The sequence below is a fragment of the Ischnura elegans genome, chromosome 6 (assembly GCF_921293095.1).
Source record: "Ischnura elegans chromosome 6, ioIscEleg1.1, whole genome shotgun sequence".
NCBI lineage: Eukaryota > Metazoa > Arthropoda > Insecta > Odonata > Coenagrionidae > Ischnura > Ischnura elegans.
Window position 1 is genome coordinate 45027016 of NC_060251.1, and position 12766 is coordinate 45039781.

The 12766-nt window shown below is 36.6% G+C and overlaps 1 protein-coding gene across 1 annotated transcript in view; it reads right to left on the minus strand.

Annotated features, from left to right (window-relative positions):
* The window catches only part of LOC124160598 (acid sphingomyelinase-like phosphodiesterase 3b), a 705734-nt gene continuing 692968 nt past the window's right edge, over window positions 1–12766 (minus strand). Inside the window, exons 8-10 of the mRNA XM_046536482.1 lie at window positions 11370–11562; window positions 7585–7697; window positions 1–1270 (exon numbers count right to left, since the gene is read on the minus strand). Of these exons, the coding sequence (XP_046392438.1) occupies window positions 743–1270; window positions 7585–7697; window positions 11370–11562 (834 nt within the window). The 3' untranslated portion in view covers window positions 1–742. The remainder of the gene's footprint in view (window positions 1271–7584; window positions 7698–11369; window positions 11563–12766) is intronic.

The following is a 12766-nucleotide window of genomic DNA, read 5'->3' on the forward strand; positions in this document are numbered from 1 at the left end:
CCAAAATTTTCAAGTTTATTTTACACCCAGGCTGTTTGGAAACATTTCACACAACATGATTAATATAGAAGACAGGTCTTGGCTGAAAAATTAACCCAATCAGCCAATGAAGCATAAACATACCATTTGTAATTATTTACAATATGTAGTAATCAATATTTGACTCTATTGCAGGTTATCATCCCTTCTGGTGTAAATTAACAAATGTGCCATAAAATATATTATTAAAATACTCTCTCACTCCCTTACCATTAATGAGTTAAACATTATGATAGTTTGCATGAAAATACATGGCTCTTCTTCAAGAAAAGTTTTTGAATGTGGAAATTTCGCCATTTTGAAATTTCATCACATTTATGCAGTATTAATGCCTAATAACTTTGGGCATTGTTTTCTCTTCAACACATAAACACACAGCATTGTCAACATGCAAATGCCATCTTGTCCACCGGCATTGGCATAAACATTTCACGTGCAGTCTCATTCTGCCAGCACAGTAAAGATATAAACAGACTGAGAACATGTAGTAGTGTCACTAATCAGCCTTTTTTTCAAATAGCCCTTCTGTTTCTTTTAATCAGAAGAGCTCAATCACAGCCACAGAAAAAATGCAACTCATCAAGAGAGTCTCAAATGAAATTCAGGAACCAAGGAGGTTAAATTTTATGTCACACAGAATTATTAGTATCTTACCTATGTTTAACAATCCACCTAGAATAGAAAAGAAATTAGTCGCCTCGCCCTAAAAAAAGACACAATAGATGAGAGGCAGAATCAGTGGCAAAAACATATATGCTTTAAATGGTTGGCTCTTGCTGTGGCTTGGCTCAACAACTTCAACGGGAGTATCCATACATTCTTGGTAATCACTGTAATCAAGCTGCGTTATGGAGCAGTAATGCCCACGTCGGCAAGAAGCACTACAAGTCCCCCACGCTGCACTTCCTTGCTTGTATCCCACAGAATTGGCTCGATAGTAGCGCTCGAAGAGGTCGACACCCAGCATTGGGGATACAATTGGCAGTGGCACATCAAGAGATTCAGTGGCCCCTTCACTCTTCTTCACTTCCTCTTGAGGTGGTGGTGTGGGCTCCACACTTGCAGTTGGTGTATTTCCCATCAGGAAGGTCTCAGCTAGCTCGTGTAATGAAGCAGCTGACACGTTTGACAGGCCATAGAAGGATGTGAGGTTGTATTCCACCTTCCACTCAGCAGTGTCGAGGTGGTTGGCAGCATCCAGGTCAAGGTAGTATTGGACATAGTCCAAAACCTGTGTTATAAATATATGAAGAAATATATTAATTTAACCTTGAGACCAACCAGATATGCATTCATACTCCGCAGATATTCTGAACATATTTTCGTATGATTTAAGAGTGGTAGGTGGCCCTTTAAAAGTTTTCTTATGTTTTGTCACTCTAAAATTCTGAGGTCAAGAGATCAGCATTGAATTTTTGAGATTAAATAGAGAATGTTCAAAAAAATGAAGCAAAATTTTTTTTGAATAAGTCCGCAAACGCTATAAACTTCACCCTCAGAAATCATTTGCCTCTTAAATGATAAACACAAAATAGTGAAAGCTACTCTGTGGAAATCCTTCATTTTAGGAGCGTTTAAAATAATTTCAACTTTGCCTTTTTTATTTACATCTGGATTTATTTTTGCCAACCTTGGTTTCATCATAGCCACACACGATCAGGATGAATTGAATTCTACATGACAACACCATACAGAGACATGTATTGTGATTGGAAGTGATAAATTATAAGGGGGTGTGATGTGGAGGGCTGGGAAATGTTCAAATGCAATTGTGGTTGGGAAGGGGGAATGAGGATATGGTAGAAGTTGGTCTAGGCTTGCAGCTAGGTTTGGGGTAGAGAAGGGTTGGTTTCCTGAAAATATTCCCTTGTGGCAAATAACCACAATACATCTGCTGAAGAGACCGTTATAGTCCTATAGCATCTATCCCCTGACATTCCATTTTTTAACCCTTTTAGTGTGCCCATATGTTGGCTCTTACTTAGTGCCTTATTTAATTTGCTATAACTTATTATGTACGTTGAAATATTTTATTTGCTAAACGTAAAAATATTTCGTCCATATTAACCAGTTTGCCCTCACTAATTAAAAAAAAACACTTATGGATATGTAATAAAATAGCTTTGTATTGTTTTTTTTTTCCTAGTTGCTACATTTTATGAAAATACCCTCTGCATTTCTTTCCAGTAACCCAGGAAGAAGAATAGCACTAAGAGGGTTAATATAGCTGCATTTAATAACTTCTACAAATAACTAACTCTGAATTTAAATTTCAAAATTTGACAAACCAAATATATAGCTTAATTAATGACATGTAGGGTTTTCCAATACATGCAAATCGACAACAAAATACCAATGTTGGCAACCTGCATAGCTTCAAAGTTCACCCCAAAGCAAATTTCTTACTTTGTGCCTAATTTTACTCCTAACTCTCCCTGGACGGGGAGAGTTAGGCGTAAAAAAATGAAAATGGAAGATTAGGAGCCATTTGGTTGATGCATTAACCCTTCAGCTGCAGAAGCTGCATCACAAATCCGTCCATTTTATGTAGAAATATTCAATGCCTCTGAAGGTTAGAGCAGATATAACACCCTGGTTATTTCCTCCCAAACAGGTACTTAGCCAGTAAGGGAGGCCATTGCTGGATTTTGCCCCTTAAACAGTGGAGTTTTTTTTCGGAGTTTTATTTTGTTTTTCCGTTAAAAACTGCTTCATTACCTCCTAAGGATTCAGATAAACACTTAGTTTTAAAATTCTATTGATTCGTTCTTGCTAGAGGGAGTGTGCCCATATGGGCACGCTAGCCGTACCGGCCACCGGTCTGCATTCTGCAGAAGAATCGCTCGAACCATCATAATTCTTATTTTTACTGCGTGATACGCCATACATTTTCGCATTTACCCCTTTATAATACTTCTTTTATTTGGCAATTTGAAGTGATTTCAAGTCATTATACAATATTTTTTCGGTTTAAACATTTTTTTGGCTGTCCAAAGATCTTAACAGTATAAAACTCAGATTTGAAAACAGTTATTGAATAAAAAAACATGTTATCGATGAGTTTATTAACAAAATTAGTCCTATATTACTGGTAGAGTCTTTGAATACTATATAATGGGTTTTCAATTGCCGAGGTTGATAGTTAGAATTTCATTGAAGGCAATGACCTGGGCATTTAGCACAGTTCGAGTGCGCGGGGGAAGAATATTCTTCATAAGAACATCGGCGTCTATGAAACGGGAGAAATTGGTTATCCCTGTCATCATACCTTATGTCATCAGACTTTCTATGATTATTTGCACTTGATAGGGAATATTAAATACGACCACCAGGTCTGGGAAAGGTACATTTTCATTACAAAAACACTTGTGCAATCTCTCCCCTAAAGGTTTACTGCGGTATATTTGAACGAGAATTTTCCATATATATCCAGGCATTTACAATGACAGCATCAAGGAAATAGCTTCATGTGGACCATCACCATTTTTTCCTCTGATAACATTCCTGTACCTGTTGATATTTTGATCCGTGAGATCAGTTCCGCCCATCTAAATATTGTAGCTAGAGACCACTGCTGGCTGCCTAACTTGTACCATTTTTGAGGTAACACGCGGGAATCTCGTGACCTTTGTGAGTGGGTGTACACATTGGCAAGGTGACTTGACAGTCACTACCGAATAGTCATTCTATCTAACAACAAAAATATTCCCTTTTTTCTCCCGTGCGAAAGCATGGGAGCAGCGGGGCTGCTTAGCTAGCTGATTTTTCGACCTTTGAGTATCCTTTTTCTCAGAACTGTTCCAGTACCCTCGCATCCATGAGATTTTAACTGACTTATAAGAGGAAAGCTAGTAAACCAACTGTCAAAATAAATGGAAAAGATTTATCGCTTGCTCTAGTAAATTGTCCAACATGATAAGCAAATACGAAGAGCATTTACCTACGAATTTATGGTAGTTATTTTTTTCTGCAGCACTCACTCCCTGCTATATGCTGAAGTCCACGAAGTAATCTTGAGGAGCATTCAAGCACTATATTTTATAGCCGAACCTTATAGGTTCACCCCGTATGAACTGTTTGCAGCCATGATTACCAAAATATTTTATCATGGATTCGTCATGTTTTAGCTTTCTCATCCTTTCCCCTTCCACCATGCCCTTGATTGTTGGGTATGTATACCAGTGGTAGAAAATAGCCCTCTCATTCTTCATTCTAGATATTTGAGCAAAGTTTAACGCAAGCACCATGAATAAAAGTGTTGAATAGTATAAAATGTTTTTTTTGTACTAAAAATTAATGGAAATTTACAAAAAAATACAGCAAAAAATATTGAAGTCGTTGAAATCGAGTGAAATAAGAAAAAAATGAAAGATTGACAAAAATTTAGCGTTTTACATCGAAATTATTTGATAACAGACCCAATAATGACGTTTGTAGCGAAGGACACCAGCCAAAAAAGACACCCCCGGCTACCGGCTAGCGTGCCCATATGGGATCACCCAAAAATAAATTCAAATTCCTTGTTTCATACGAAATATATCACAATGCTGGCAAAAGAAACCAAAGTTGACAACATTCATTATGAGGATAAGATTAAATACTTAGCCGAGTATAAAAAATAAAAAGGAAAAAATCACATTTACTGAAGACACTTCGCCATTTTTCCTCTTTTGCCACCTCGAAGAGAGTGAGTAAGAATACCTATCCTGCCACAGTCAACTGCTGGTATAAATGCTGGCCGTAAGCACAAGAACCGAATAGAGTGATACATTGTAATCATTTTTGGCGAAAACAGCATGCTCTATAATGTTTGGGTCGGAATTTATACGAAATTATTTAGACCACTGCAGCTGTGCCCATATGGGCACGCTAGCCGTTCAAGGGTTAATGGTGACTTCCAGGTTACAACACCCCCCTTGAGCCTTTAAAAGAGTCGCCGAAAACAAGGAAGATGACCTCAATAAATGCCTTTTAATAAATACTCGTACAAAATTACTGTTTTAGAGTCCTTAAAATCATGTTTTCAGTATTGAAAATCCCTAAATTTTCCAAGGGAGGACCCCCATTTCCTCTGGGGTGTTTTCCATACACCCTGGGCCACATGGGCCATGAAATCTCTGGTGAACCCTCCAATTCAAAATCCTGCCTACGCCACTGACTGGCACATGTTCATTTACCCCCAGGACTTTGTTTTTCCATACAGTTACATTTCAATATTTCTACTAATACCTAATGATGAATATAACTTTCAGGATTATGCAAATGAAATATATAGGTAGCTGACTTAATGAAATGCATGATTTTCTGATGCCTGCAGTATATGACATGAGGCAACACCAATTCTGAAACTAGGCAACCTGCATGTCTCCCAAGTACCCATAAAGCAATTTCTGGTTACCTGCCAGCTTTCAACTTATAGGTTAAGGTTTTAAGGAGGTGATAGATAAGTAAAACTTCTAATCACTGAGTCAAGGTTTAACTATTATGCAAATTATTTTGAGTGCTAATCTTCCTTTGAGTTATCCTATTTCACTCCCATGATTGGAAGCAAAATTGGGTGCCATGAAAATGTTACTGCATATGCTAATTGAATTCCTTTTATTAAGGCGGCAGTATTTTCTGATAAAAAAGGCTCACTAATATATTACAGTTGCATATTTTATGGTTTGGCACTAAAATATGTTGCTTATCATCTTTGTTCATATCTAGGTCCTCTTTACCTGAGTGCCTGATTTACATTGTCTCTCGAGGACAAAATGTTGTTGCTTCCTTTATATATTTTTTGTCATGCCTAGCACAAAATAATTTATCTGCTATTTTGATGCAGCGAATGTCAATGCAAGTGTGATTTATCCTGTCATCTATTGTAGTGTCAGCTGAAAAAAAGAGTGAAATAAGTTTTCTTTTCCTTGACTCGTCAAGCTCTCTTAAATGTCAAATGGGTACTAAGACCTAAGGCAAAAAACTGATCCAAATATTGGATGTATTGTCTAATTTATTGAAAATTGAATAGCTTAGGGCACAGCCATTAAATGCGAGTGGGACCAAATGGGGAGCGAACAAACTAGCATATGTAGACGTTTGACGTAAGCCCACTGAAGGATAAATTAAAAACTTCATTGAGTCTTTTTGTAATATACCAAATGTTTTTATACCAAACATGCAGGATTTCCACTTATTTTTACTCCCAGATATCAAGAAGGATATTGGAAGAAGCGTTTGTTGCTAATGGTGATGGCATGCAGCCATAAAAGCTCAAGGAAGAGACTAGTTTGGGCTAGAGAAGGTGGTCTCTATTTGTCCTCTTTGAAAGAAAGAGTTTGGAGGTTGGAGATATGAAAGAGTTTGAAGAACAGTTAATATTAAGAGAGGAGAAATTTACAACAATGATTCCTTTGCAGCCAGTGGCGCCGACTCCATGGGGCCTGAGGGGGTCCGAGCCCCTTCAAAAATTTGCTATGGGTGTGAGGAAAAATGTGTCAGACTTGTCGATTTTCCCGGGAGTGTCCAGATATTGAGACTTGAGTTATCAGGTTTCTAATGTTGATCATATGACTCTTCTAAAATGCTTAAAAAACTTAAAACTCACTACATATATAAATTTCCCGGGGAAAAATCCCCGGTTTGGGCCCCCCCCAATATTTTTTGTAAGTTGGCATCCCTGCCTGCATCAGCAGTGGTGGATTCAGGGGCTACCTTCCTCAGTAATTTCTGGAAAAATTGCAAAGATGCTAATTTTTTAATTGGCTCTCCAATATAATTTTTTACATCCCCAGCTTAATAGACTTTGTTTAAAAATAATTGATGAATATCTAAAAGCTACTTTTCTATGCATTTCGGACCTTAGACCGATTTGCTGCAAGGTATTTCATACCATTAATATGTCACCATTGATGAGGGATGAACCTCCTCCCCTTCCCCCAAAGAAATGACTGTAATTTGCTCCTTTGCAGTTGATCATACATAGTCATATTTACAGTTCCAATTGCTGAAGGGTTAATGCATATTTCTGGAAAACCCTTGGAACCAGATCCCCCCATGTCAAAATGAAAATTGATATGTCACCACTGCAGTTATTCTATAGATCTTTTGGTCCTCGATTCTCTTATTGTTTTCGCATTTATTCCCTTTCATAACTTAGAATTCAATTGCAGATGTATTCAATAGAAAATTCTGAGCTGTTCATTTATGAACTGAATGTTTTCCTACTACTTACATGCTTCCATGCACGTAAAGGTATGCAGTGGTCCTGATAAAAACTATGATAAGTATGGCTTGAAAATTTGAAACATTATCTACATCAAACGAAGCAAATAGTTATGACTACATGCTAAAAAGTAGGGAAATTACTATGCACAGCAATAGAAATTGGTGAATATTCAATGGAGAAGTGTGCAGTTCCTAAATACCTATCAATCATGCATGCAAGAAAAATGTGTCTTTATGATTAAAATTTGATTTAAAAACATAAATTAAAATCAATTCAAAAATCAACTATACAAGCATGGAAAAATAAAAATTTAAGAATAAAACTTGTTACAGCACCTGTCCAGTGTTGGTATCAAACTTATAAAGTCTTATTCCAGGGTTGTTTGCACCAGCAGGAGTACGCCAAGGAGTTACAGAAGGTGCGATGAACATCCAGGATATTGGAAGTCCTGAAACGAAATAACATATCGGTAAATTAAAAAGGCATCCATGTATTAGCCAGTCGCATTCCATGTTAAATGAGAAAATATTTAATCTGCTAGAAGAGACAAAGATTTTATTCTGATACATTTTTTAAAATACATATAAAATTTTTGCTGGCAAATAAAAAAAGTATTGAAACATTACAAGCCATGCCTTTTTATTGAATGATTGATGCGTAATATAGATACAACAATATTCATTTGAATTTATCATAATAAGTGATGAATATCTGATCAAATTTATGCATAAGTTAGAGAAAAAATATGAAATCTCAACACATTAAAATAGACTATGTACTCAGAATGATACCTCTTAAGAGATGATCAAAACAAATTATAAATATATAAAATTGAGAGAAGCCTTTTAAATTGTATTGATTACACATGTATTTTGGAAATGGTATGATAAGCACATATCACTGGATATACAAAATATGAATTACTATAAATTTCTCTGAGTCTTTTTCATGCCATCCACGTTAAGAGATAGCACTCTATACCCTATTTATAAATTATGAAATTGAGTTATAATCATTTTTTAATGTGTTTTTATATTTTATTCAGGATCAAATAAAACTGTAATTAATCCATAATTGGTGTATAAAAAGAGGACATGATAGTACCAAAGGTGATTTAGAAGTGGATATGGATGGCAGAAGAAATGGATGCCAAAGAGCTTCATACAAGGAGAAAGAAGGATCCTTGGGACATTTAGGTGAAGTATGTACATAGTTCATTCTAAATCCAAAACTCTCTGGTATGAAAAGGTAAATGATCCTTGCTTCAGGTAAGGGATAACATTCTATATGAAAATCATTTGAAAGATTATCTCAGTTGATTTTCAAGAAGTCTTTTATGGCTGATTGTTGACACTATTGAACGATTGGATAAGTTGAAACAGAGATGGTCTTATGCTGAGTTATACGTATATTCACAAATATGGATGCAGGATTTTTTACAACCTTACTTTATCCCCCAACCTTCAATCATATTCACAATGTTTTCAGGTCGATGGCAAAGCATGCACTACCTGTGTGGAATAAACTGGAACTTTTATCTTCAAATTACATATAGCTTATTTTGCACATTGAGTGAAGGCTGGGAGGTCATGGGAAACACCTGCAGTTCAGAAAAATCTACCTACTTGAGGAAGATGTAGAGGAAACTAACACTTGAAGGCTACAAAATCTTTTGTAAAGAATATCTTGTCTATAGTTGTGTATTTTTAGTTCCCTATGTTTTAGGTTATGGTGCAGGGTCTCCAACAGCCAAACCCTTATTTCCTCCTCATACACAAGTCTGCGAGTATTTGAATCTGTGGCTTATGTGAAACAAAATATAAAAAAAACTTTTTTTAAGATTTTCATGGATCATAATTTTATTCTATTGAACATTATGACTTTAAATTAAACTCCCCTGACTGACAATGCTTACCTGGGGATCATTATGGGGGATGTAAGGGTTCTTACTTTCCCCTATCGATAAATAATCATAAGAATTTAAGAAATTATTCAAAGTGTGAAATTTATATGGGAATATCAAGGCTCTGAGCACCTACCAAAAATAATTTTCTGGTGCTCATTTCTCAAACTTCCCAGGTAAACTTTTTTACATGGGGGATATTCTATATCCCTCTTCCCCAATTCAGAGTCAACTCTGGGATAGGGAGAAGGGGGTCTAGTTGGAGAGCCTGGGGGGGTAACCCTCCAGTAGTAGTGGGTTCCAAGAAATTAGGAAATGACAGGTGTTCGGTTGCAGCATACATAATCGGATCTGTGCCACGGCACACAGAGTTAGTTATCTGTGATCTTTTGGGCTTTTGGGCTCTCCCTACTTGTATTTATTCAGAAACTGAACAAAATTGTCATTTTATCTTGTGTTGGAAACCCCGGGGAAGCTATAGTCTAGGTTCCTAAGTTCAGGGAGGGAGCATCAGAGAGTGTTCAGGGAGGTCAGTGTGTATCATAATTCGTTGCAAGCAAAAGGTCTTAGTTTAAAATCTGGGGTGAAGTGTTTGGTTACCTCCAAACTAAAATTTCGAAAGTGGAGGTCAGGGAAACTATCCCCCCTACCTTGAGTGTGTTAAAACTCACAAGCCTGTGGCTTACCCTGGGATGAACTGTGCCCATAGCGATTCAAACCATCCATCAAGTTGAAGTGTGAGTTAGTGGCTTGAGCCAGCAATTAAAGTTTACATCTATCAGCAAATTTTTGGGAAAAGGGTGAAACAATGATCAATTATCATTTTATAAAAGTGGCAGCATAATCACCAATTTAGACTGCTAGGGTTTCATTGGAAGGCCATTGCCTGAGAATATTTTTGGCTGGGGTTCACTCGGAGAAGAGGAAGATTTCAAGGAGAATATATTAGGATCCCCTGAGTATCCACTCAAAACAGATTTGATTCAATGGCATTGATATTTTGATCATTCAATAGATTCCATTTTTTTTATAAAAAGTTTTTTCTGAGTTTTATGGGCTTCCTGGGTTCCCACTCAATGGAAATGTGTTCATTGACTACAGTTAAGCTGGTATTCTAACCAGCCTTTGGGTTTGTATTAAAACCCTGGTGGTGGTAAAGGTTTTCCAGGGACTGCCCAATGCCTGCTTGAGGGCTTTGCGGAGGACACTTCAAGTAAAGCACTCCATCCTTCAGATGGGACGTTAAGCTAAGGTCCCATGGCATCTTTTATTAAGAACGGACAAATGCAGACTATGTGTTTCTCTCGGCTCATACTTCCTGTACCCTCCCTCATAGCACAATAGACCTCAGCTGTCAGTCACCTCCCTCAAATACATAACCTAAGTCCTCAGTTTTGTTGCCAGGTTGAAATATTGTATTACAAGAATACATGGTGGCATTTTTTTGCAGGTTGACTCCTCGAATTTTATTTATGGTACATTCTTACTTGAACCATGGTGAGGCTATCCCTCTTCTTTAATAATGCTGTTTATTATCGTCGAGGTTTCAGTTATTTCCTATCTTAGTCAGCCTCTGAATGATTTGATTTTCTTTAGAAATGATTGCTATTTCCTCAGGTAGTATTTCATACCCTGGATCACTGGAGAAGTCTTTTTCTGTAGATGCTGATAATGAAAACTATGTAGCTTTTCTCCATGGTCGACAAGTGTAACTCTTGGTGAACTTTTATTGTCCTGCGGGTCTATGCTATGTCCACTTAGAAACAATACTACCCAGTTAAAGAAAGCAAATCAAATCACTAACATTCTGAAAAACCTGCATAGAAGCTGAGAATACCCTTTGTATAGCTCAAGGAAGAGATTTTACTGAGAAAGGTCAAGGTGCTAAAACACCTTGCATGAAAAGGTAACCAAAAATATTTATTTTTAGATGATTTTAGATTTTTAGAATACATATTTCAACCTGGCAATGTACCTGAGGGTAAAGATTGAATACCATTGAAACTCCCATCAATGAACAATTTTAAAACCCTGAAAAAAGCCTGAATACACTGAAAACCCAGAAAAAGATAGTGAAATCATCACCATCACAAACACAAATGTTTCTTTCCACTGGGTCCAAAACTTTTTTTTATTTTAGGACAAAGTGCAGTGGTTGTTTCATTACCACAATAGCTCATGCATATTTTTCATTGGAGTAAACAAATGAATTCATACCGTCTTCACTGTAGATTACTCGGAATGAGTCTGAGTGATGGTGTCCAAAGAACTGTCCCACAATCACATGGGAGTACTTTCGAACGAGGTTTAGGTATCGTCGATTGACACGTTCTTTAAAAGATCCCAGTGGCTCCTTAGCATTGCCACTTCTCTCTTCAACTCCTGGAGGCACATGTCCGACCAAGTACACCTAAAGGAAAGAAAAAAGAGAGATTATATAGTCGCAAAAAAGCACGTTTCTAGTCATTTATAATTATAATTTTGATTTAATTATGAACGGTTCATCTTTTTACAAATAGCATGAAATAAATAAAAAGTACAATTGACATGGATTTTTTGTTCTCTATGTAGACTCACACAATAATACAGGAACATATTCCAGTTAATCAGATAATAAACTTTAATAACATCCTCTTTCCTGTGTCTTTCTTTGTCTATCTCGCTCTACATTGCATTTCCCTGAGATCAATTAACAGGAATTTAATAAATATGTACATACATGGCTAAATTGAACTTGTGCATGCTTATGATGTAAATCTAATCCTTGCAGTTAATATACACTGAAGTTTTTATTAGCAGTTCTTGAACTACTTCAAATTATTTCAGTGAATCTCACTAGGAGATGGGAGTCCACTTATCAAAAATTCACATTCATAGGTTAATATTTTATCATTAATCATTCACCTGCGGGAAACATTTAGTAAGTATGAGTGCACCGGTAACTCCAGCAAAACTCATTGGACCATCTCTTCTAGCCTACCATTACAGGTTCTTTTTATCTATATATATTTTATTGCCCATACTTGGTCTTTCACGATTGGGACTTTGGGCAATCCTCTCTTCATGCCCTAACTAGTCCCATCCTAGCTTGATAGCCATTACATTTCACTCCCTTGGGGTACTAGCCTGTCCTTCCATTATCCTCTTAATGTGTTTTGGGTACTGAATGAAAGATATAAATGCATAGAGATTTTTGACCATAATGGGTGAATATCAACCCATTTATCTTATTTTTGGTATTAAATTTACCTTATCACCAGAAGTATATCACCATTTTATCACCAAATTATACAATACTCTTATAATTTGTCAATCTGTTGGTATGGTGATCCCCAGAGACTCCAAGGGAAAGGATCAGGAGAGTATTACAAGGGTCTTTAACTTCTTCACCACCCTGTCATAAAAAAGGCAACAGCGTCTTTGGTAAATCTCCACACTGGGTGGAAGGCTTGAAATCTAGTAGGTAACTGCAGCTGAAGGGTTAAAAATATCGCCATTCAATATTTAATTTGTAAGTAGGTTGAAGGCTATATATTTAAGCACTTGATTCAACAAATTAAATTCTCAATAGAGCTTTTAGAAGTCACCATCATATTACTCAAGGGAACCTGCTA